Source organism: Temnothorax longispinosus, chromosome 6 (assembly GCF_030848805.1).
Source record: "Temnothorax longispinosus isolate EJ_2023e chromosome 6, Tlon_JGU_v1, whole genome shotgun sequence".
NCBI classification, from domain to species: domain Eukaryota; kingdom Metazoa; phylum Arthropoda; class Insecta; order Hymenoptera; family Formicidae; genus Temnothorax; species Temnothorax longispinosus.
In genome coordinates, this window is record NC_092363.1 from 12,421,579 (window position 1) to 12,449,384 (window position 27,806).

The window sequence follows — 27,806 nt, forward strand, 5'->3', positions numbered from 1 at the left end:
CGATCTTTTGCGCGTGATGTTATTGTAGAAGATCCATTTTTCATCGCCAGTTACCATACGCTTCAGAAATGGATCGCTTTTCTCACGTTTTCCGAGTGAATCGCTGATGGAAATGCGTTGGATTAAATAAGCTTCCTTCAGTTCGTGTGGAACCCAAACATCGAGACGGCTAACGTATCCAAGTTGATGCAGATAATTTTCCACGCTCGATTTCGATATTAGGAGAACGTCTGCAATCTCCCGCGTCGTGTAGTGTGGATTGGAGTCGATCATCGCCTTCAAATTGTCGCTATCGATTTCATTTGGTCGGGTTGAGCGTGGTTTGTCTTTGACGGAAAAATCTCCGCAACGAAATCTCGCAAACCACTTTTGGCATACGCGTTCTTTTACGGCATCCTCACTATATACTGCACAAATCTTTTTACAGGTTTGAATTGCGTTTTTGCCTTGTTTAAAATAAAAAAGCATAATATGCCGAAAATGCTCGTTCTGGTTATCCATTTTCAGATAACGCAAAACACGCAAGATACTCAAGCAATATTTACGTATATTTTTTAAATACACGTTTAAATGTCATCGATCAATGACTATACGGTTTCAAAACTTACCGACTGAAGATAAAGCTTAACAGAGCGCCTTGACGGCATCTATCGAGAAAAACCGCACGGACTTATTGGCCAACTCAATATATATGTATATATATATATTGTATTATAACTTATATAGAATTATATCTGACAATTTGATATCCTTAAATGTGTGGTTCGTATTATATGTATAAATATTCATTTCTAAACATTAGTTATATATGACAAAAAAATTGTTACTTTAAAAATACAACTAAATAAATGCATGATATAAACAAATATCATAGAGATAAATGGGATAGTCAGAGGAGTGTAACGCTCAATTAAATTGTATTTTTTTCACTTTTTAAATATATGCATTTTATACTCATGTACATATATACTTTTTTTACTTACATTTAGCGAATAAAATCAATGAATCCGAGATACATTTTTTTATATTAGCGATATTTATTTATACTCCGATACATTAAAATAGACCCAATAACATAATATACTTAAAAAAAAACATAATTATACTCTTTTTGATTATACAGTAAACGACCGTTTTGGTCAAACAAAACCTTAACCGACATAATGTACGCTTAAAAAAAAAGATTAATTATACTCAATGAAACCATCGGTCTGCTGTTGATACATCTTTTCCTCCTTTAGTGTAGTGTCTCATTGCCAAACCCTGTGGAACAATGTCAATATTTTGCCAATTACTTTCACACGTAAGTAAAAGTAATCCATAATAATAAATTACGTAAGTGAATAAATATATGTATGTATTATTATCTTCTCACCACGTATAACGTTCTTATCTGTACTGTCTGCCTCGTCTACCCCAATTATAATTAGCTGACGACAATCTGTACAAGAACCGCATAAATCTTTCTTCTTGTCGTCGTATTCCCGCGGCTCTGCCTCTTGGTCTTCGAACTGTAAAATAAAATATATAGTAAAACAAATTTTTCGTGAATTAAATATATATAATATTAATAAAAATATTACCTTGTCTAATATTATCTTTGACATCGAAATGAGCAGCGTCATGATCGGCGACGACGGGACACGGGACCCGCAACGATGGGATTGATGGTGCCAGGATCGGCGACAACGGGACTATTAGCGGCGACGGGACTGGCAGCGACGGAAATGGCGGCAACGGGACTGATAGCAACGAGATCGGTGGCTGATTTATCTTCTAAGGAGAATTCTAGCGTAAAATAATCATCGTCTAATTCTATCTAAAATAAAATAAAAATAGCAACATTGAATTGTGTAAAATATATATTAAAAAGACAGTACTTACATTTTCCGTTCGTACTTTCGGCATGTTTCTTTTCGCTATATTTCCCTTCAGTAAAAAACCCTTGACTAAAGAAAACGTTTGAACAAAGTGGCGAGCACGAGACCGGAGATGACGATATCAGCGGCGACGGGACTGGTGGTAACGTAATCGGCGACGACGTGATCAGCGACGACGTTATCGGCGACAACGTGATCAACAACGACGGATCGGTGACGAGATCAGTGGTGACGAAACCAGCTACGATGGCGAGTAAAGTCCTTAAAGCGTGGAGTACCCCTATAGAGTAGAAAGCCTTTAGGACTATATTTGGAAACTTCACTGGCCTAGTTTACACCGATCACTTGATACGCGTATTAAATAGTAAATAACTAGTAAATTAGTTAAGGCGACAGTGTGGTCTAGTGGTAGAGCGCCAGACTCGTAATCTGAAGAACTAGGTTCGAGTCCACTAGAGCCATGTAAACATGGAATGTTTTTTCCGAAAGCTACGCCCTCCGTGCAAGATAGGCTCTTGTGCGGAGCAAACTGGGCTCCGTCTTTTGGAAAGAGACGTTAAGCTGTTGGTCCAAAGGGTTAAGTGAGAGGAGAAGGGTAGTATTGGATGAGAATTGAATAAAGGGTTGGGAACGTCCTTACAAAACGCCTTGCAACCCTGAAAGGAGTCAATAAACGTATTTATCTTTTTTTATTTTTAACTAGTAAATTAGTTTGATTAATTGGCTGATCAACTCAAATATACTATTTGATACGCGTATCAAGAGATCGGTGTAAACTAGGTCATTCGAATACACACCAGTGTCGTTCTGTCCTTGTTCAATTTTTAGTAACAAAGATAAAGCGATGCGGTGTGCACTCGAGTATAGTTTTTGAACGCAGCCCTAAAGGCTCTACTCTATCTGTACTCTATATATACATGCCGGATAACGTCGCCGCCGATCATGTCGCCGTCGATCACGTCATTGCCGATCACCGGATCACGTCATCACCGCTCTCATCGTCGCCGATCTCATCACCCCCGGTCCCGTTCACGCTACTTTGCGCAGACCATCAATGTTTTCTTGCTTTCGAGGAAATATAGCTGAAGGAAACAAGACAAAAGTACAAAAGGAATGTGTAAGTACTGTCTTTTTAATATTTTTTATTTATAATTTTACACAATTACAATGTTGCTATTTTAATTTTAATTTTAGATGGTAGACGGTGACGACTTTTCGTTGGTCACCGCCCCGGTCCCGTCGCCGATGATCTTGTTGCCGCCGAACCTAGCATCGTCGATCCTGTCGCTGTGAACCCTGTCCTCATCAGTTCCGTCATCATCGGTAATAATACATATATATTTATTAACTTACGTAATTTATTGTTATTGGAGATGACTTATACATGAAAGTAATTGACAAAATATTAATCGGAGGGAACGGATACAATAGAGGTGTATCAACAGCAGACCGGTGGTTTCTCGTGTTAACGCAATGCATCGCGTTTACAATTGAATGAACTAAATTCTTTGAGTATATGTATTATTTTTTAAGGCGCACATTATATTACCGGTTGAAGTTTCTGTTTGGCCGAAACGGTTTACTGTAAGTTTTAAATTTTTAGAGATATTTTTATCAGAGAGTAAATATATCACTAAAATATAAAATGTCTCTCGGAGCTATTAATTATATATATATATATATTCGCTAAGTGTAAGTGTTGTATAATATATATATATATATATATATATAATTTTGTAACTTTCTGTGCGTTTCCACTGTATCTATTGCGTTATAAATAATATTTTTATATGTATTATTTATATTTATACATTCTCAGCGATGTTAATACACTGGAAGCAGTTATTTTACTGATAACGTTTTGCTTGAGATACAGCGTACTTTTAGTTCGCTGAAAATCATGGCGACCGCTGAGTGAACGTGTTGAGACTTCCCGGGAAAAAAAATTATATATTACTATAGGTATATAAACGTATAAAATTATGTATAATTATATAATTCTTTTATATAATTTAATATAATTATATTTAGATTCTTATATAAAATTATATAAAATTTTATATAATTATATATAAGTTGCGACGCTTTTTCCCCCGGTCTCGCAATCCGGTGGAGGGCTATCGAGGATTGGCGGCACGCGTAACTAATTCCGACACCAAAGTTGGGCGCCAGGTGCAACGGACACCGTACACTATAATCTCTAACACGATATTCCCGGCAATACTTCCGGGCGTAGGGCTCTTTCAGGGACTTCGGAGAGAGGCGTCACACAATTAATCACACTCACAAGAAAATAAATAATAATAACAAAATATATATTTAGTCAGGCAGTATCAAGGTGTAGGTATAATCGATCTGAGTCTCGTATTACCGCAACAATATCGGCTAGGCGGTCGCACGAATGCCGCGGACGCAATAAGTGCACGCAGTAATGTCGACCATGAAACCCCGTAGACTAAGGCACGCGAAGTTCTCAACGCAACAGATAAACGCAGACGAACACACGAAAGCTTAACAGAAATAATGACGATTCAGGTATCGCGGTACCTGGCTTCAACACAATGAACTTACGCCACGAGGCCGACGAACCGCTCGCCGCACCTTCGGCAGCTCCTTCAACGCACACCCGGGCCACTTCGATTCCGCGCGACGCAAAACGCTGGCCGGCGATTGGAGAAGGACACGTATCGCGGACGATCCCGCGGCTTGCCACGCGAATCCCGAATTCTCTCGCAAGTACGGAGATTCCGCGGCCCCGCGCCGATCCCGTCGATCTTTCCGTCCCGCCAAACACAATATTCGCCGTCCTCGAGGGCCCGGATACGTTACTCAAATACGGGGGCGAGTGCCCTTCAAATTACATGACCACTCGCGGCTCGCCGTTACCCGCACCACTCGCTCCCGTTATCGCCACGCAAGACCTCACTCTCATTCTCACTCTCGTTAATATGGCCAAGACGCGACACGATGATGAGCTTAAATATGGCCAAAACGCGACACGATTACGAATAAACTTTATCACAATGAAACGCGGCACGATCACGAATAACGCGATACGATTACTTACTCACGAATAACGCGATACGACTACTTACATCAATTCGACGAAACGCTACATAAACGCGACACGATTACTTCGATTCACACATCTCCACGCCACGCGACTGTCGGCCGTGGCGATGCTCGCGGGGAGGGCGCAAATGGTCTCTAAGCATTAGAGAGCTCACTCTCGGCAAGGCCCTGGCACATTTTCCACACGACTCTACTTTAAGGCGAGCGCAAGGTATCGCACGCTCTAACTCGGTACACAGGTATCCTGCGTAACTCCGGTAATCCACGTGTGCCACGGGCCGATGCCTCGAGCGAACCCTCCTCTCTTAACGCGGGGACGCTAGAGTGGTGACCTTACAATGCGTCGTCCCTTCGGCAGTCCGGGCAGCTCGAAATCCGGGAGATCCTCTAGGCTCGCTAGCCGGCACGACAGTATCGGAAACGATAGCCTGCCGGGATCGCGCCGGTTCCCCGCGCCTGCGCTGTAGCGCGTCGCTCGACCGGATTGCCGATCCTAGCGCTTCCTGCGCCTAGGCCGCACGTGCGCCGCTCCTTCCGGGGGCGCCACTCCAACTCCAGGGCGCTCTCGTCGGCGCCTCAGCTTCTCGCGCGCCTCCCTTTCCGGCGGCGCCGCTGCAATCACCTCCGATTCGGCGCGGGCTTTTCGATTCAACCGGCTGTCCGGGCCGCGATGATCGAGTCGGCGTTCGGGGTCAGGCTGGCCGGGCCTCGGCCCCGTCCACCGGCATCCCCTCGGGGTGACGGCCCCAGGGCTGTTCCTTTCCCTGGGCCGCTCCTCGGCACCCTCGTCCGACTGGCATTTCAATCGGAGGTGACCCGGGGTCTTCCGGATCGTTATACTGCCGTGGTTGCGACCGAGCGCGGGGTGTATTCCGGCCGGCGACGCTCACGCACTTGCGGGGAGGTCCGGGCGACCCGACTTCTCGCCATGTCCCCTGGCCGTCTCCTTATTCCTCTGCCCTTCCTCGTTGCGGCCCCCGGCCGTTACAGATGAAGTCCGGTCACCACCGGCAATCCCTTAAAACTTAATATCTAATTAGACCAATTAATATACGCAACCGCCCCCCCCTCTCGCTCTAACGAGGAGGCATCCCCGAATTCCCCTCGGCCGAGCCCGTCCGGGAAGGAGACGCGACTTGTCACGTCACAAAGTATATATACTATATTTATATATATTTATATATAAGCACATATAATTTTGTATAAATCAGAAAATTTTAAGATATATATTTATATATTATAGTATATAAATATATATTAAAATATATAATTATATAAAATATATATGTTTTTATATAATTATATATATTAATATATTTTTATAGAAATGAATTAGAATTTTTCTAAATAAGTAAATCCTAAAATATATAAATTTGTATACCTAATTATATATAAGGACCTAAGATTTATGCATCATTTAAAAATGCCTGATTATACTTGAAATTTTATTAAAATTGTGCAAAATTATGCGGTCTAAAATAAGTTGAATTTTGGCGTCTATGATCTTGTTTCTTAGTATGTACTTTAAATACCATTATTGCTTTGGGACAAACCACTGTCTAGCAGTAGAGATGGAGTTTAATGGGTACACTGAGGGTCGAGGGAAATAAGAAATCAAAATACAGATACAATAATCCATCTATAGAGGCAGTTTATTAAATAAAAAAAAAATTAAATTTAAGTATAAAATATGCAAGAAACAGTTTTATAACTTGAGTTATAATTGTTATAAAATTTAATTAATGAAGAATGAAGAGCAAAATAAATTAAAAGTATCTCTTGAGATACAACACAAGCAATACCTAGTAACTTAACTAGAAAAATAAAGGTACAGAAGTGTTGACCAGAATTCACTAGATTCAAATTTAAATAATGTATATCGATTAACTGTGATTAAACTACCTCTATCAAGTTAACCACCCTCCCCATCGCAAAAAAAATCCGCACTTATTAAAAAATTTAGTGCTATTTATGTGCTAATTTGTTGCTCTAGTCCGGATCTTTTTGCTCTAATCCGGGTCTTTTTGTTATTTAAATATTCTATAGACCTACCAGAATAGCAACTTATGATTTTGTTGCTCGTCCCTAACTGCAAATAAACAAATTATTTATCTCCGCGTCGACCGTTACCTACGACTTTGATAGCTAAAAACTAACTAAAAGAATTTGTTGCTCGGCTCTCTTTGGTCTTAAAATATTCTATGAACCGTGCCCTACCAGAATATGCATCGTATGATTTTATTGCTCGCTCCTAACTGCAAATAAACAAATTAGTTATCTCCGCGTCGACCGTTATCTACGACTTCAATGGCTAAAAACTAACTAAAAGAATTTGTTGCTCGGCTTTTTTTGGCCTTAAAATATTCTATGGACCGTGTCCTATCTGAATATGCATCTTACGATTTTGTTACTCGTCCCTAACTGCAAATAAACAAATTATTTATCTCCGCGTCGACCGTTACCTACGACTTCGATAGCTAAAAACTAACTAAAAGAATTTGTTGCTCGGCTCTCTTTGGTCTTAAAATATTCTATGAACCGTGCCCTACCAGAATATGCAACGTATGATTTTATTGCTCGCTCCTAACTGCAAATAAACAAATTATTTATCTCCTTGTCGACCGTTATCTACGACTTCGATGACTAAAAACTAACTAAAAGAATTTGTTGTTCGGCTCTTTTTGGCCTTAAAATATTCTATGGACCGTGTCCTATCTGAATATGCATCTTACGATTTTGTTACTCGCCCCTAACTGCAAATAAACAAATTATTTATCTCCGCGTCGACCGTTACCTACGACTTTGATGGCTAAAAACTAACTAAAAGAATTTGTTGCTCGGCTCTTTTTGGTCTTAAAATATTTTATGAACCGTGCCCTACCAGAATATGCAACGTATGATTTTGTTGCTCGCCCCTAATTGCAAATAAACAAATTATTTATCTCCGCGTCGACCGTTATCTACGAATTCAATGACTAAAAACTAAGTAAAAGTTTCAACAAAGAGCAATTCTCACCAAATAATTTAAAAACCGCTACAGAATAAATTGTTAATAAAAAATTAAGGTAAAAGTTTACAATAACTTACACAGCTCGGATTACTTTGACATATGTTGTCAAAGACATAATACTGAGTAACTTTTCCTTATAACTTAATCGGCGGTCGCTTTTTATTAAAAAGTTATTAACAAAAAAAAGTTTGGCGACCTCACCGATTTCAATGACCTTGATATATGTTGTCAAGATCATGACCCCGAGTGACCTTCAGAAGGTTTTAGCCGTTGCTCGTTATTCGTTAAAAAGTTATTAACAAAAAAAGTTTGGAAAATACGTAGGTTAGATGACGCGCTTTACAAGTATTTAACTGTTTAAAGCGCGTCACTAATCTACATAGGTTAGATGACGCGCTTTAACAGTATTTAATTGTTTAAAGCGCGTCAACTAACCCATGTGTAAACTATTTCGGGGCTACCGCACCTCCCCCGAAAGCAGGGGGGGTGTGGGTGAACCTCGGTTCGCGTGAAAAGTATATGCGTGAACTATTTCGGGGCTACCGCACCTCCCCCGAAAGCAGGGGGGGTGTGGGTGAACCTCGGTTCGCGTGAAAAGTATATGCGTGAACTATTTCGGGGCTACCGCACCTCCCCCAAAAGCGGGGGAGGGGGGTGTGGTTGAACCTCGGTTCGCGTGAAAAGTGTATGCGTGAACTATTTCGGAGCTACCGCACCTCCCCCGAAAGCAGGGGGGGTGTGGGTAAACCTCGGTTCGCGTGAAAAGTGTATGCGTGAACTATTTCGACATATATATTAATCATTTATGCTTTCCAATACTCAAAATAGCTGCTATATTTTTCAAACTTTTTTTTTTATAACTTTTTAATAAGCAGCGACCGCCGACTAAGTTATAAGGAAAAGTTACTCAGTATTATGTCCTTGACAACATATATGTCAAGGACAAAGTAATCCGAGCTGTGTAAGTTATTGTAAACTTTTACCAAAATTAATAACAATTAAGGGAAACCGCGTCTTGTCGCAAATGCTTGTTAAATTATTTTGTTATTACAAGAACGTGATTCCCTAAAAATTTGGAGAAAATCGCTCTTTGCTATCGATCGCTGCAGAATAAATTATTAATAAAAAATTAATAATAATTAAGGGAAACCGCGTCTTGTCGCAAATACTTGCTAAATTGTTTTGTTATCACAAGAACGTGATTCCCTAAAAATTTGGAGAAAATCGCTCTTTGCTATTCTACAGTTATTTATCGAATAATCAATAACAATTAATTAAAACATTGTTATATCAAATCGATAAAAAAATTGTTTAAATATTGTTAAAAATATATATATAGATATATTTAATCTATATTAATTAATTATATCTCAAAAAAGCCCAGTGGTCGATAATAATTAGCCTACGATACGTTCGTACCCCCCCGAGGAATCCACATGACATTTGAACGTCTCCCTCCCGCGAGACGTTTCGCTGTTAGCGCCCGCTGCTAGCTTCAGCTATACGAGTTTTCGGGTTACGTTCATCTGCGGACTTCGATGACAGCGACGAGTAGTGGCTATGCTAGAAACTAAATGCATCTTCGATAAGCGACCATGCCCCCACTACTAGAATTAGCGGTAGTCTTCGGACCTGTATGTAAGACCGTGGTCGTTGCCACTTTATCCAGTCTGAATCTTGTAAGTAGAGAAGACATTTCCACGTTTCGAATTCGTACGTATGTACACGTGCAATACTTAAGTTAGTGAAAAATATATTTACATGTATATTAAATAGTATTACTGATCCAATATATTATTATACTTCTTAGAAAAATATGTCTACGACACAAAAAAAGTATAGCATCGTCGAATTTTCTGACGGGTTACAAATAATCCCGTCTTTTTGGATTAATAATTATGGAAACGAAAGCATTTGGCCGGGCCATATCAAATCCCAATATACCTTGGATAAATTACTTGTAAAATCACAACTTCCACCAGGAACTGAAACATGGAATACGTGTAAAATAAAGCGAATTTTTGGCGCGGCAGGTAAATTTATATATATTTAATCAAATTATTATTTTAATAGGATTAATCTGTTAATATATTTTTAAAGGATTTGTGCATATTTCTCTAATAAAATATCTATTGTAACAAGCTTTAAAAATTATAAGATGTCTTTCAATTTTTCTTTTGTTAAGATACTTGGGGACGAGCTCAAGACAAATTAGCAGAGGCTCTAGATACATCAACTATTTGTGATTCCGAAAATTTTTCCGACGAAGAATGGAGATTACAAATGAAGAAGCAAAGGAGAAATAAAGCTCGAAAGCAGTACGATTCTAGTGGCTCTTCAGATGAAAGCAAGTCTGTAACATATCGTCGTAGTAAAGTATCAAGAAACGATTGCCACTATGAACAGAGAAAAGAAGGAATATCTAGTCAAACTAAAAAGATTGTACAATTGCCATCACTACCCAAGGCACCAATTTCACTTTCATCGCAATCGTCTCTTCCACCTTTGTCACACGAAGCTTCAACATCAACAACTGACAAAGCACAACGGAATGTACAAACGAGTAAGTTTTTATTGTTACTTATTGTTAAAACTTTATTAAATTTCGTTTCTGCTTGCTCAGTCTTTTCTACTTTTTCGTATTTTGTAGAAATAATACATCCCACTTGTATTTTTATTTCAAAATTAATTAATTAATTATGGATAAGTTTTAATGAATTGTAGGTGAAACTCTGCCTAATATATTAGCTTCGTCTACTACTACAAAGTCTCTGCCATCTCATTTCAAACGTTCTGATTCTCCAAAAGAAGAAATGGCATCCGAGTGTAATGTCCTTCGTGATCTATCTGATAATGGTACTATTTATTTTATAAAGTATTATTAAATGTATTTCTAAAAGAGATTAAAAGAAATTAAATATTACTTTTTTTCCAGATTTTAAGAAATTTATGGTAAAAATTATACTGACAATATTAAGGAGAACAAAAAGTTTGGGCGATAGAATGAGCAAAATTGAAAAAAATCGGGAAACGCAAGTAGTAAATGAAAAAAACGAAGAGAATGATACGTTGCCTTTTCATACTGATGAACAATTATTGGAATTTGAAAGAAAACTAAAATATCCCATATTCTTCCAAAAAATGGTAAGTTACGAAATAAAAATTATAAAATCAATAGATTGATTATTAGATAATAACTATTATTTATAATGAACAAAGAATGCTTTTTATTTGGTGACTTAAGTCGACACAAGCGTCTTTCTGCACCACCATAGGAGGATGAAAGAAAGAACAGAAAGTAAAAAAAAAAGAAATTAAAAAATAAAACTTAATACAGTTGGAAAAAATTCAATAAAAATAAAAAATAAAAATCTTTTTTTCATAAAATTAAATTTACTATTACAGTGCTATTTTAGTTTTAAAAAATTATTTTATTTTTATATCACATTTTTTGTTCAGAATTAAATTTCCTATAAAATCTCAGTCTGGTCGGAACGTTCGGAGCTATCCTGTATATACAGGCATAGGAAGTAACGCGTTACAGTTAACGTGTCATTGTTATTTTTATTTTATATAATAACGATTTGATAATAACGTTACAATTTTTCATAATCGTAATGATAACACCAGGATTGAAATACTTACTTTTGACAAGTAATTTCTTACTATTACGCGTACTCATTAAAAAAAGTAACTCGTTAGTTAGTTGACTTGTTACATAACTAATCAAAGTAACACATTAGTAACGCGTTACTTTTACTTTTACTTTTATATACACGGTTCCTGGCTTTACATGTAGATTTTCAAAATTTTCATGGAATATCCTACTGTTTACTAATGTTACTTTACAGAGTTTTTCCTTTAAAATGATTGGTGGGGACAAAGTAAACTTAGCAATGAATGCAATACTTAGCAGATTAATTGCAGATACACTTGCCACAAAATATAGCTGGCATGGACGAAAAGGAAAAAAAGTATTTGCTCAACTTTTGACAGCAAAATTGATTATAAGTAAGTATTCTATCAGTAATAATAATAAATTTGTTTAAATATTTATTACTTATGAAATGCAAGGTTACAGAAAAGGCATTGACTAAGTTTTTCTTTTTTGTTTTAGAAACTGTACGTATGATTCGGACTGAATGTACTGACGCACAAATAATAGAAACTGCTTCAACATGGCTTGCTCAAGCAACAACACGTGAAAAACGTCTTCAGGCCAAGAGACAACTACAACCTCAAGAACAAATTGTTCTTGAAGATGAAGCCCAAGAAGATAACATGAAAAATTAAAATTTTTGACGTTTAAACATTAATATTTAATTATACTTTTATATCAAATATTAAAATACTTTAATATCAAAATTTAATTAAATTTTTATATTATTAACTTAAGGTTTTGTTTAAACATTAATACTCAATTATACTTTCATATCAAATATCAATATACTTTAATATCAAAATTTAATTATACTTTTATATTATTAACTTAAGGCTTTGTTTTACGGTTTGAAAATTAATCTGGAAATCAAACACAACATTTTTGCTGGTACAATCACTAAAGATTCAATTGGATTATTGTTTCATGTAAAAATTCAGGTAAAAATGTATTACAATAAAATAATGTATTACCAATAAAATAATGTATTAACTTTTCCTTGTTTTCAGTAATAATTCCTACAGCACAATATGTGTGAAAACACAAAAGTCCGCAAAAAAACATCATATCCCGAGAAAAAATATTCATATCTGACAGTATATGAACATATATAAACATATATGATATATATATGAACATATATAAATGAGATATGAACAGATATAAGTTTTACATGCCCATATATAAAGCATATATAATCATATATGGTTATCTATCGCCATATATGATCAGATCGTACATTATACATAGCACAAGATCTGATCATATAAGTTCATATATGGTCAGACATATTATTATGTGTAGCAGATATGGCACTATACATAATCGTATCTGGCCTCACATGGTCGTATATAAAGAATGTTCGGCCATGTATTATCAGATATAATTATATGTGGCCATACATAACTGTATCGGCACTGTATATGATCATATATGACAAGACACGATGCTGTATATGATTGTATATGTTCATATACGGCCGGAAATGATATGAAACATGATCAGATCTGTCTATATATGACCAGATTGGGATATAATGATATAAAATGTCCGGGAAAAATATTCATATCTGACAGTATATGAACATATATAAATGAGATATGAACAGATATAAGTTTTATATGCCCATGTATAGAGCATATATAATCATATATGGTTATCTATCGCCATATATGATCACATCGTACATTATACATGACACAAGGTCTGATCATATATGGCGATAGATAACCATATATGATTATATATGCTCTATATATGAGTATGTAAAACTTATATCTGTTCATATCTCATTTATATATGTTCATATACTGTTAGATATGAATATTTTTCCTGCATGGACTTTTAGGCGAATAAAATGTCCGCGGAAAAAATATTTATATCTGACAGTATATGAACATATATAAATAAGATATGAACACAGATATAAGTTTTACATACCCATATATAGAGCATATATAATCATATATGAACCTATATAGTCATATAAGATTATATATGATCAGATCAGATATTGCATCTCAAAAAGTATTCAATAGATGGCATTCGATGGGATCTGCTTCTCGTATTTAAAATTTGACAAACAGTGTTATAAGAACAGTATCAAAAGACACGACACTGTCTCGCACTATAGAGCGGCACAATTTTTGTATTAGTTGTATCGTGGAGTCTACTTTTATAATAAAGTGACACACTCTTAAAAAATAACTTTTGAAAATATCCCGAGAAAAAATATTCATATATGATCATATATGAATGGCCAGATATGGTCAGATATGGAAATTGGCCAGATCTGAGGATATATGATCTGGTATTATTGTATATGTTAATATCTGATCATAACTGATCAGATATCCTCAGATCTGGCCAATTTCCATATCTGACCATATATGGCCATTCATATATGATCAGATATGAATATTTTTTCTCGGGTAAAGACGTTTTGAACACTTTTATGATGTTTTTGCGGACTTCTGTGCTGTCACACATATTGTACTGTAGGAATTACTACTACACAATATAAAGAAAACAATATTTTACAATATTGCAGTACAGAAATATTCCATAATGTATCAGCAATTAATCTGCAATATTTCTCTTAATATTGTAGCAATATTGCTGCAATATTGCAGCAATATTTTATTTTAGCGGACATAGGAATATTGCAACAATATTGCAGCAATATTTTATGAAATATTGCAATCATGCAAAGTAATATTGCTGCAATATTGCTGCAATATTTCGTGCTGTAGGGACCAATTTAAGGCAAAATTTCTAATTTATTGAACGCGTGCGAGTACAGGCATGCAACCGAAAGCGATTTTCGGTACTAAATTCCACGATCTCAAACAGGAATATTATATATAACATTAACATAATTATTTTTTAAGGTAATTATGAAGGAGAGGGGCTTTCTTACCGATTTGGCTAAAACTTCACAATTTTGTATATTTTGGTGCGTAAAACATAAATCTGTAAGTTAAAACTGTCGCTCTTAATTTTAGGAAAAACATTGACTGCTGCGTGGTTAGGATGTTATACCAACCATATAGTTAAAAAAGATAATAGAAATAGAGTTTATGCTTTTTTTAAAGCAGAAAATAATTGGTATATTGAAAAGTCTATATAAATATTATAAATATAAAGTATAATAAATACAAAGTCACAAATAATAGCACATACAATGTTACTATTTTAATTTTAATTTTTGATGGTAGACGATGGTGATTTTTCGTCGGTCACCGCTATTTTTGTTGCCGCCAATCTCGTTGCCGCTAGTCCTGTTGCCGACGATCTTGTTACCGTCGATCTCGTTGCCGTCGATCTCGTTGCCGTCGATCTCGTTGCCGTCGATCTCGTTGCCGTCGATCCTGTCGCCGCCGGTCCCGTTGCCGCCGAATTTGGCACCGTCAATCCTGTCGTTGTGGGCCCCGTCGCCAGTTTCGTCAGTAATAATACATATTTATTAAGTTATGTAATTTATTGTTATTGGAGATGACTTAGGGCCGGTTGTTCCAACCTGTTGGTCAACTAACTAATAGTTAAATCATATATATGTCTTCGTTTATTATTCTTTACATTAGACAAAGATAGACATATGATTTAACTATTAGTTAGCTTACCAATAAGTTGGAACAACTGGCCTTTATACGTAAAAGTAATTAGCAAAATATTGATGTTGTTCCAGAGGGCTTGGCAATAAGACGCACCTACTACACTAAAAATAGAAGAAGAAGACACGATATAGGTGTATCAACATTGAAACGCAATGCATCGCGCTTACAAATAATAATTAAACTAAATTTATTGGGTGTAATTATGTATTTTTTTGGGGGGGTGGGAGATGGAGGGGAGAGCAGTGGACGGTTTGGCTCGGAGTGGAGAGGAGTAAGAAAAGGATTTTCGAGGGGAGGTGAAGCAAGGGAGGATGAAGTGGGGTGGTGGAGCCTGTGGAGGAGGATCGGGGGAGGTCGGGAAAGTGGAGGAGAGGTCGAGGATAGTGTGATTGAGGAGCAGTGAGGAGAGAAAGTAAGGGAACACCTGAGAGGTTAGGATGTGAAGCAGGAAGATAAAGGGACACGACAAGGGAGCTGAGCGAGTTGGCAGCATGGAGTTTCGAGCGACCGATCGATCGACCTGTCGAGAGACAGAGGAATGTGATGGTGGCGCGGCAGGTGCGGAACGGAGCGAGGAGTCTTCGCGACGGGTCGAGGGATCGAGCAATCGAACGTCTGGCTTGGCGGCACAAGGCGGACGCGTGAGTAAGACCCGGCGCACGTGTAGTTGAGCAGAAAATTCGGTTGCGGAAAGGAGAATAAGACGAGGAGAAACCCAAACGTCTTACAATTACTTAACATTCAAACATTCAAAAGTGACATATAAAACAACACCAGCTCCCCGTGGACATCTTCCTCTTCTTCTTCTTCCGCTTCTGCACCGGCCCCGCCCTTGATCCTCCGTCCCTTTCATCTCGTCTCCTCCTTATTTGGCCCAGTCCCTCTTTCTTCCATCCTGTAAGCGGTGATTAGTGAAAGGATAGGTTGCGGAAGGATCAAAGGTAAATGTAGAGGTGAAAGAGATAAGCGTGATAGGACAGAGAGAAAGAGAGGGGTGCGGAAGAGAAAGCGGAATAAGGGAGAGGAACGTAATAACGCACTTGTTACAGATTCCAAGATGAAGCGCGAGGGGAGAACAATAACAGAGGCGGTCGAAAGGATTGTGGAGGAGAAAGTAAGAAATATGCTGAGGGAGAGGAAAGAGGACGATAGGAAAAAGGACGAGAGGATGGAGGAGCTGGAGGAGAAAGTAAGGAGTTTGGAGAGAAAGGTAGAAAGAATGGAGCAAAGTGGAGGCAAAAGGAAGAGGGAGGAATACGAGGAGAGTGGGACTGAGAAGAAGAACTGGTGGGCGGGGGTATGTGAAAGGAACGATGACGAACTAAGGAAAAGGAATGTAATTATAAGGGTCGAGAAGGAGAAATGGGGAGGCAAGGAATCGAATTGGGAGAAAGTGAAGGAGTTATTCGCGGAAGGGCTAAAGGTAAGGGTGACGGTGAGAGAGGTGATTGTGGTGGGGCAGAGAGGAATATGGATGACCATATTGGTGAAGCTGGGAAACGAAGAGGAGAAGTGGCAGGTGTTGGAGGCGAGGAGAAAGGCAGGGAACAGCATAGGGGTGAAGATCCATGAAAACAAGTCTGTGGAAAGGAGAGATAGAGAGAGGAGAGAGAGGAGAAAATGGAAGGGAGGATACGCAGGAGTACAGGAAGATCGGAGAATGAGGAGATATCAAAAGATATGGAGGAGAAACTTCTAGTGGAGTCGGACGAGGATAAGAAGGATGGAGGAAAGAGGGACTGGGCCAAATAAGGAGGAGACGAGATGGAAGGGACGAAGGATCAAGGGCGGGGCCGGTGCAGAAGCGGAAGAAGAAGAAGAGGAAGATGTCCACGGGGACCTGGTGTTGTTTCATATGTCACTTTTGAATGTTTGAATGTTAGGTAATTGTAAGACGTTTGGGTACGTTCCTCATAAAAAAAAACGCTTTGTAAACTCTACGGGGAGAGGCAATAAATAGAATACAATACAATGTGGCGGTCAGCTGTCCGCCACGTGCGCGCGACCGTACATAAGCTACACGAATAGTATGACGGGAAACGCGCGGCGCGCAGCACGGATAGTAGCATAATATCGATCGGCGCGCGGCATGAGTATCGATCGGCGGGATAGTTCGGCGCGCACCGCTGCGCGGCGTATCTCTCTCGTAAGTAAGGTTCGACATCGATCCCTATATAAAGGGCAGCTCAGCGGGGCCTCCCCAGCGATCTTCGAGAACGTCAGTCAGGGCGTGCTACCTGCCGGGTAGCACCTACCCCCCTGACATAATTCTCTTTTGGTACGAAGTGTTGCTCTACTCTGGGCCTTCGTAAATACCTGCTTGGCAGGGCGATAACTACGGTAAAGAGTCAACCGACACCCTGCCGCGGAAAGGTTTCCGGGGTCGTCGCGACCCAGCCCGTCGGGCGACTCCATATCCGGTGGAGACCAAGGCGCTGCCTTCTCCTACCACGGCTCCTGCTCCTGAGATCAAGACGCTGCCTCCTTTGACTACGGCCTCGGCTCCGACTCCTGTTCCTGTGAATCCGACTCCTGTTCCTGTGAACCCGACTCCTGTTCCTGTGACCAAGACGAAGGATCGCATCCTGATCACCAAGGTAGAAACTCTACCTCCTGGGAAACGTATCCAGCAGAACAAGTCCAAGACGAAGTGGAGATTCACCCCGATTGCCAAGTGGGGTCATACTGACCCAGCAACACTAAAATCGGTGGAAATCAGATTATCATCCATTCCAAGTCCGACTCCAGTCCTACCGAGCCATACACCAGCTCCTGTTCCTGAGGCTACGACGCGGGATCCGATCCTAACCTCCAAGGTAGAAACCTTCTTACCTTGAAAGCTCGTACCCATCTCTGTTCCGGCTCCCAAGGACATACCAGCTCCTGAGATCCAGGCGAGGGACTCTATACCAATCTCCAGGATAGAAACCTTCCTACCGTGGAAACTCTATCCGATCGACGTTCCACCACGAGGTCCACGTGTCCGACGCCCTCTTCATCCTATTGATCTGGAGAACTCTGTGGCAACCCAAACAGACCACATTTTTAAGACGCCTACACGACCACGATCTCATCAGATCCGACTGAGTCCCGTTCCGTCCACTCCGAAAGGCAAGCCTAGGACTCCCGGACGGAACCTGGTGGTCCCGCGAGATATTATTTGCGAGAAGAAAAAATCAGTTATCAAACAATTGTTTAAAGAATAGTGATACATATATTACACTACACAAAGATAACTTACACCAACACACACGACCATCTACACATTCATATAGAAGATATATTTATTTTGTACAGAGAGCATGAATAAACCTAGCGAGATCATACCCAATTGAACGTTTCGTTATTTGTGGGAACGACGCACCTTAACCTAATCCTAACCTACAACCCCACACAATATGTATTTTTTTTAAAGGCGCACATTTCATTATTGGTTGAAATTTCTGTTTGGTCAAATTTAAATAAAATAAATATCGCTAATTTATAATGTTAATTATATTCGCTAAATGTAAGTTGTAGTATTAGTACAAAGTTACCTATGCATTTTTGTGCATTCAATCACCGCCAACATTAGTATTACCCGATGAACACTACGGGGAGGTTGTTGGTCAAATTTAAACAATACTAATGTTGGCGGTGATTGAATGCACAAAAATGCATAGGTAACTTTGATAAGCCATAACTCGGCGAAAAAAATCGTACAGACTTAATTTTTTTTTAATTTGCAGAGAAAAGTCCATATTTTACGATGGTTGCCATGATAGTTACGAAAAAAATTCATTCTACTCCGTAGAATGTGTCAAAATATGCAATTTTTTGGAGACGTAACACGTCCTTACTTTTGGAAGAACAGCGGGAGGGAGAAAGGCTAAATTCAAAATCTAACAATGGTTCCTTAAAATACAGACTTCACCCTTTAAAATGAAAAAAAAAATCTTTCAGATATGACAATTTTTTCGCGGAGTTATGCTTATTTGAAGTTGGGCAAATTTTTGACGTAAATTTTTGTTGCGATAATTTTGTTGCTCAGTTTATATATAAAGGAAAAATAGTATATTGTACAACTAGTGGGAAAAGTGGTCGATTCTGAATGAGTGTGAAGTTGGTCGCACGCGCTTCGCTCGTGCGACCATCACACTCATTTGGACTCGACCACTCTTCCCACGAGTTGTTCATACTATTTTTCCTAACAAGAGCGTAAAACAGGCCGCTTTTCGCGCTTGTTTTACAATTTCATTTCTCCATTAGTTGAGAAATGGCTCCATTTTTCAACTAGTGGAGAAATGGATCGTTTTGCTCACTCAAAACAAGCGCGAAAAGCGGCTCATTTCACGCTCGCGTTAGGAAAAAATTATTTTTTAAATCAAAATATTTGCACAAGTGCGTGACGCAATACTAAATAAATACAAATTTCAATATAATGAAGTTATTGGATGTCCAAATAATTTTCACATGCATCGTTTATTCTATTTATCATAAGTGCATTATACTTATTATCAATTACGTATATAATATATATAAAGGAAAAAATAATCATTTTTTTAATCAAAATATCTGCATAGATGTGGGACGCATTGATGATAACATCTTCTAAATGAAAAATCACGAGCTAATTTGCGTATTTTCTATTAAATTTATCACCTCTGCGATGACATTCTGGAGAACTTTCTTATTCTTTGTTACCCTTGGGCGTATTCCAATATCTTCGCCCAGCAGAAGTTCTATACCCTTAAGGTGCGATTTCACGATGACGCTCGACGCTGGATTCGAGCGTCAAATCTGGTCACGTGACTACATTTTACGCTCTATTTGTGGAGGGGGCAATAGCGTCAAATAACCAGCATCCATGCTTGTTTGAGCGTCTGCGGAGTCTATGAGTATTGCGGTTAGTGGTTGTTAGCGGTCGCCATCTTTTTGTAAGTTTATTCATCGAACATAACCGCGAGTATCTCTTGTGCGACGGCGACGCTCTTGTACTCACAAACAATACGCGTAACGAGCTCGAGAGCGACGACAAGAGCCTGCAGGAATTGATAACAATTGATAGAGAGCGAGCTGGCGCTGAGGATCTGCTCGAGCAGCACCGACGACGAAGCCGTCGAGGAAACCGAGAACGTCGTCACCCAACCGAAGACGATCATCGTCCAGAGGGTCGTCCTGGACCGCCGGCAGGATCCCGTTAACGTTAACGCGTTATTCATAGCGGCCGAGAGCGAACATTATTCCCTGATCGAGGAACCGTACGGCTACCGAAACATTTGTCTCCACACATCGACGTCGAAGTCGTGAAACCAGAACCGGTGCGCTTCCACGACGAGGAAGAGGATCAGGCGTTCGTCTCTGAAAAACTATGAATACTCTGAAGCAGGTATTATATTTCTTTAAATTATATATTATTGCAATATAAAATATCTCGATAAATACATGTATAAATTTCTCATTTTGCAGTTTGATTGTGTGAACACGCTCTCCGATCAACTTCTCGAAGATGTGGTAGTGGCCGTTGAACCTCCTATACGGTAAATATACTATCGACGCATTTATATATATGTTACCTCCTGGTATTTTTTATGACAGATGTTGTAATGAGTCGTTTATTTCAGTTACTCCATTGTGTGCGTAGTATGTCCGCGATTACCTTACAATGAACCAGGAACCACCTACACAGTATTGAAATATCCGGAAGATCTGCAAACGAGTGTCGTTACCATTCCTACAACGTTACGATTTATGGCAAGGGATTGCGATCCAACGACGGGAATACCAGACGCGGAACAAGGATACCACGACGAATATATGGTAAAAGATCAGTTTTAATGATATATCAAAAAGTGACTTTCATATAAATACTTCTGCGAGCAATGCATTAATACAAAATTAATATAGTTTCTTAAATCTTATAAGAGAAAAATACGCTTGTTTATAAATATTTATTATATCAATGAAATTATTATTCACAAAAATAACGTTATTTATTAATTTGTATATAAATGTGATTTTTTTAGTTGGAAGATTTGGAAGTGACTCTAGCTGATCAAGTACGTGGCGTTGGTAACAAAGGCATGGACTTAATACCGCTTGAGATACATACGCTGCGAAAGGATTTGTCAAGCTAGAAAAGACATTCGCTTTGGGAGCTACAGTGACGTCTTTAGAAGGAGCCGGAGCGGATAAATAATTAAAATTATAATAATCATTCCAATGTTTAGTGCATACAAATATGAGGCATGGATTGCTGAGTGCCAGAGAATTATTGACAGAGAAAACAAAAAGAAATTAAAGCAAAAAAGAGTTGCGGCAGCTCTTATCATTAATGAAATGAGAAAGAAGAAAAAGAGGCCTTATAAAAAGAAAAGTTTTTGGGTTCGTCCGTTATTTCTACTGCGACAGATTCATGGCTTTTACGAAGCCATATTTCCCACACTTTCTTTGGACAAAGACATGTTCAAAAAATATATACGTATGACAACAAGTCAATTCGAGGAACTGCTTGGTTTGGTTGGGCCTCTTATTTCTAAAGAGAGCGGAATAAGAAATCCTGTACCTGTTGCAGCACGATTGGCTATGACATTGAGGTTAGTTTCTTATAGCAATTTTAATTCATTATTTTCGATTGTCTACATTGTTAAAACTAATGAATTATATGCAGATACTTGGCAACAGGTGACTGCATGACTTCGACTGCTTACCCGTATCTTGTTGGGTTTACTACAGCAAGTCTCATTATTGGGGAAACATGCGAAGCCCTTTGGAATTGTCTCAGCAAAGAAGTACTGCCGTTTCCATTGAAAACAACAGACTGGTTGAACATTGCTCAAGAATTTAAAAATCAATGGCAGTTCAATCATTGTATAGGTGCTATTGACGGGAAACATATATTAATTGAGGTATGTAGAAATATTAAACAGTTTAATCATCCCGAGTTACCTCCTCACATAATGATAAATTGCATCAGTGAATAATATTTTTTTGTAGTGTCCTGACCACGGTCGTATACACAGGTCTGGCAATTCGGGCCGAATTTTAGTGGTGGGGGTAGCACACTTATTGAAGCAGGTTTTTTAATTTATGATATCGCCACCACGTGTCGCTACTATCTAGTATACAGCCGCCATCACGGTCGTACCACGACCGTGGCCGCCGTTATATCATTATATGTTCAGTGGTTCAGTGAACGGTCGTGTCACGTGTATAGCCGCTGAGCTAATAATTTTGAAAAATCTAATCTGAGTGCCTACGTCGTTTATCCAACAGTTTCTCAACCACTTGCTCACCACCTTTGCCAGCATTATCTCCTTCCTACGCTGAATTGGGCCCGGAACGCCGTCCTTCACAGTAATAACCGTCATAATGACGACGTAACCTATAACGACGCTATTGCTGCTGTGGCTAGCCGTCTCCCTCGGCATTTGCATCATCACCGACCTTTCCTTCGCCTTGCTCGTAACCCTCCTGACCTTCGCGTGATCTACGATTCTGCGGTCGATCATTGCTCGGATACACCCAGTGGATACCGCGATATCTGCGACGTTTGTTCGCGGCGTAGAGTGAAATTTTAACCTTTAGTTACAATTAGTGCGAGTAAAGTAGTGCAAAATAGTTATAACGTGCGCAGTACCGAAATGTAAATCGGGTTACAAAAGCCAGAAAGAGAAATTGTCTCTGTTTAAAGTGCCGAGAAATATAGAAATGAGAAAAAAATGGGAAGCCGCTATTCCTGGTGTAGTGGCATTTAAAGAAACGTACTCTATTTGCGAGAAGCATTTCGAACCACATTATATTATCAGGAACTACATCAAACATGATGCAAATGGAAAGATTATTGCTAACGTAAGTTTTATCACCAAGTTTTCTTTACCCAGCAAACGCAAAAGGATTAAAAGATATTAAAATTTTTTAATACCTTTGAATCCCTTTTTTGGCGGAATTAGATGAAATTAGATGGGATTCGAAATGAGATGGTCCAATCCCATGGAATCCAAAAAAGAAATTTTCAATTCCATCCAATCCTATGGAATCCGTAAAGGTTATGGAATTGCATGGCATTAGATGGTTTAGGAAACGTCTCGCGCCTCCGTTGGGCGACCAAGCGCCGTTGTTCGTCGGTGAGCTTTTGTGTATGCCTAAGGGCATTACACGCACTACTGCCGACGGGCAATTAGCCCGAAAATGAGATTTGTAAGATCTGTCAGGCACCGTAGGGGGTCCCTTTACATAGCGGTCGAGACGAAACTTTGAACTCGAGAAGATGCCCCGGCGATGTGACGCCTAGCGGTGTCGACGCGAACTGCCGGTAATGCAGATACCGCGCGGGCGTGTACTATTGGTGGCGCATACCGCCACAGAGTTCAACACGGACACTTTTCAATCCCTATCCTGGCATTCAATGGTATTCATTTTATTGTCAGAATAGACGGAATTCAATGGAATTCAATACGGAAAATTTTAATTCCTAGTTTGGCATTCAATGGTATTCATTTCGTTAACGGAATCAATGGTATTCAATGGAATTTATCACGAAACTTTCCAATCTCTAACCTGGCATTCAGTGGTATAATATTTTTGTGTCGGAATTGGATGGGATTCAAAAAAGACAAATTCTTTTCAAAATAAGGAATTCCATGATATTGAAACTATTTCAATCCCTTTTTTGGACAGAATGGAATTCGGAAAGTCCTTAATTGAATTCCTGGCAATCCCGTTTTAATTCTTTTCAATCTTTTTTTGTTTGCTGGGTAATATACGAAAACTAGCTTATTGTCCTTTATTTCCATTTTTATTTCATGTATGTTCTTTTTATATTTCCTTTGTTGCATATTTCTTTTTTCTGTCAGGTTCCATTTCAGCGTCCTCGTCTACACAGTTTCGCTGTACCAACAATATTTGATAACAATACATATTCCATCTATAACAAGGTCGAACTGGTACCTGAACTGGTTCACACTACGGAAAGTCATCAGTCCATTATAGGAAGTATGTATTGTACACACTTACGTACACACTTACTGTGTAGTGTATATTATCTTTGGATTTTAAACATTGCTAATGTTGGATAATATTTAGCCTCAGATGAAGTTACAACAAAAAGGCCACGAATCGATTTAGCCTCAGACGAAGTTACAACAAAAAGGCCACGAATCGATTTAGCCTCAGACGAAGTTACAACAAGAAGACCACGAATTGATTTAGCCTCAGACGAAGTTACAACAAGAAGACCACGAATTGATTTAGCCTCAGACGAAGTTACAACAAGAAGACCACGAATCGATTTAGCCTCAGACAAAATTACAACAAAAAGGCCACGAATCGATTTAGCCTCAGACGAAGTTACAACAAGAAAACCACGAATCGATTTAGCCTCAGACGAAGTTACAACAAGAAGACCACGAATCGATTTAGCCTCAGACGAAGTTACAACAAAAAGGCCACGAATCGATTTAGCCTTAGACGGAGTTACAACAAAAAGGCCACGAATCGATTTAGCCTCAGACGAAGTTACAACAAAAAGGCCATGCATCGATTTCGAGGATGAAGTTGTTGAAAAAATTATTTATAAATTTACTCGATAGTCTCGATACTACAATTTGTAGATTTACGGTATACGTAGGTATATATATGTATATATATCATAAACGAGAAACGTAATAACGCGGGCGATATTAACGATATGCGAGACAATCTAATATTGCCGGTGCATAACCAATAGTACAATAGTCAATAGTGCAATCTCTGAATTTGCAATCGAAACCGCAATTACATAGACAAATATAAGATCGCATTCGCAGATTATTATTTTAATGTACGACCGTTGGGGCAATAATCATGACGAAATTGACAAAATGTTTCAAATCTCGATGTCCAAGTCACACATACACAACACATGCACACGAGCGTTTTTCATTTCAGCGACGTCCAGTAATTATTGATAAAAGTTAGTTAATATGTTATTACAGGTATTTGTGAAAACGTGGGCTATTACCAGCCAAACTATTTAGCTGAAGTACCTGCATCGTGGAGTGTAACAAAGATATTGAAAGAAAGCGGCAACAGTCTCTTGTTTACGTATGGCGGAACGATAACCAAGGACAATAATAAAGATCATCCAATAATACAGCTAAAGTGTATAGTCCTCCAACCTGATAAAGTACTGAATTACTACGTTTTCGGACGTCCCTTCGACACGGAACAAGCGAATGTCGTTCGAAGCTTGGATGAAATAAGACTACTGCCCAAAATATTACAAAAATTCCAAATGATGAAAGTATGCAGTGGCATAGGCTCCGTTGATATTCACCATTTACAAGTTAACTATGTGTTTCAAGATCCCGTTGAACAATGGCACCACAAAAAATGTTCTCTAATCACAAAAAAGAAGAGGTGTGATAATTGCAGTTATCTAAGAAAACTGCAGTTACAAAAGGAAGTAAGGTTTAATAAGCGCAAAACGCTGCTTCGCATTCGGAGCACTTCAAACCCAGTCGAGAAACATAAAGTGATGGCAATGCGGAAAAAATATAATAATGAAAGGCGTAAAATAAACCGAGCTAAGGCACGAGTTAAATTGCTACTGCGATCGTTAGAAGATAAAAAAGAGGAATTAGCGAGAATGTCCAATAAAGATTTACAGGAAAAGTGCTCAGAATTGAACATTCCAGTGGCTCAAAGAACTGCTCTCAAAGAAATAATCGCAGCTGCCACAAAGAAAGACGTTAAGGGTCGTAGGTACACGGAGGAGTGGATCATGCTATGTGTGTTCATGCACATCCGCTCACCGAGCTGTTACGAATTTTTAAGGAAGAATAATGTTGTCCCGCTACCGTGCGCTCGTACGATCCGCAGTTATTTCTCGTTGATTAACGTGAAATGCGGTTTCGACAAGGACTTCTCGAAACTTCTTCAGAAACATTTTGAACGTAAAACCCTTCTGCAGCGCCACGGTGTGCTTCTTTTGGACGAGATTAATTTGAGAAGATCTATCAGAGTGTGCGCGAAGAATCTCACTTACGTTGGATTAACAGACTTCGGCGATGACGGGCCACAATCGACGGACATCGAAGACCAGGCGACGCACGGTCTGGTTTTCATATTCCAACCTGTTGCCGACAAGCATATCCAGCCTATTGCAGTTTTCGTATCAAAAAATCCTGTAAAAGGGGAGCAACTCGCCATGTTAGTGATAAAAGCCATCGTGTATCTCGAAGAGAGCGGAGCTAAAATTCACGGGGTCATTGCTGACGGTGCATCAACGAATAAAAAGATGTGATCGTTATTGGGCATCATGGGCTCCATCGAAAACACAAAAACATGGTTTAGCCACCCATTGGACAGCGAACGTAAAGTATTCGTATTTTCTGATGTGCCACATCTAATGAAGACTTCTCGGAACCGGCTTTATAATAAGAAACGATTGCGAGTAAGTTCTGATAAGAATTATTACTACAAAGAACCTAAAATAAATGTTAAAAAACTGAAGTCTTATATAATTAACTGTTTCGCAGATCAATTCAAAGGATGGCTACATCCAATGGAAGTTCTTTGAAGCTTTGCTTGAGCTCGATAGTCAGTTTCCGGCAAATGCTAGAGCATGCCCGAAAATAACTAAGAGACACGTCCACCTTGACAATACTGCAAAAATGCGGGTTCGACTCGCGACTCAAGTAATCATTTATTTACTTAATTTTTTTTAACGCTACTTTTTGTTAATACTTATTCGTCACTGCTAACGTTATTTTTTTTCAATTGCAGATTTTTAGTAACTCCATGGCCGATGGCTTGGCGTTTTATTTATCACAAAAATGCGAAGAGCTTCATGGGTGCGAAGAAACAATTGCGTTTTGCAATAATCTGCGCATAAATAATCTGTTTGACGCACTAAATCGTAAATCTCCCAACGAAGGACTTACCCCGTTATCTAAAGACTTTAAGGTAAGTAATGTCAATACTTAAGAATTCAGATTATTGCGGAGTTAAGAAATGCACAATGTCATAGGACGATTATCATGCGAGACAATGTCTCACGATCATCAATATGTTGGTTACCCAGACATTTTGATTATTGTTATTTACAGGTGTTGGAAGATTCATTAGAATGGTTGAACAGCTGGGAATTAGCTGCAAAGGAAGGCGATATATTGCAAGACGAATTTTTAACGACAAAAACGGCCGAAGGATGGAGAGTTTCTATTACATCTACACTGGATATGTGTCGTTACCTTACGTATAACTTTGATTTCCAGTATGTGCTCACGGGGAAAATTAATCAAGACAACTTGGAGGAAACAGTTGATCTGCAAAGAAACAATACTTACCGTGTAAAAATAGATGAAAACTCACCGAAATGTTAATGCTCTAGAAAGGTTCTCTATGTATGTGTTGTTTACCTGTTTCAGAAATTTTTCGGTACCATACGGCAAGCTGCAGGCTGCAACGATCATCCCAACTGTCCTACGTTCCTGCAGCTCTACAAATTGCTGTCAATATATAGCGTAATAAAGCCACCGAAATACGGTAACTGTACCATTTCCGACAAAACGCCCCAGACACCGCAAATGTTGGTATCTCTGGCTGAA

The 27,806-nt window shown here is 38.9% G+C and overlaps 1 protein-coding gene across 1 annotated transcript; it reads left to right on the forward strand.

Moving 5' to 3' along the window:
- Positions 1-20,858: 20,858 nt before the first annotated feature.
- On the forward strand, positions 20,859-23,070 carry LOC139815155 (uncharacterized). Its single transcript, XM_071781825.1, has 3 exons — positions 20,859-21,036; positions 21,243-21,812; positions 21,887-23,070. Exons 2-3 carry the CDS (start codon positions 21,439-21,441, stop codon positions 22,197-22,199), a joined length of 687 nt encoding a protein of 228 aa, XP_071637926.1. The 5' UTR covers positions 20,859-21,036; positions 21,243-21,438; the 3' UTR covers positions 22,200-23,070.
- The last annotated feature ends 4,736 nt before the right edge of the window (positions 23,071-27,806 follow it).

What these genes read in the sequence shown, in the direction of transcription:
- LOC139815155 (XM_071781825.1), top strand. Translation starts at nt 21,439, where the DNA reads ATGTTTAGTGCATACAAATATGAGGCATGGATTGCTGAGTGCCAGAGA. An exon ending in CGATTGGCTATGACATTGAG is followed by an intron (nt 21,813 to 21,886) that starts GTTAGTTTCTTA and finishes AATTATATGCAG; the next exon opens with ATACTTGGCAACAGGTGACT.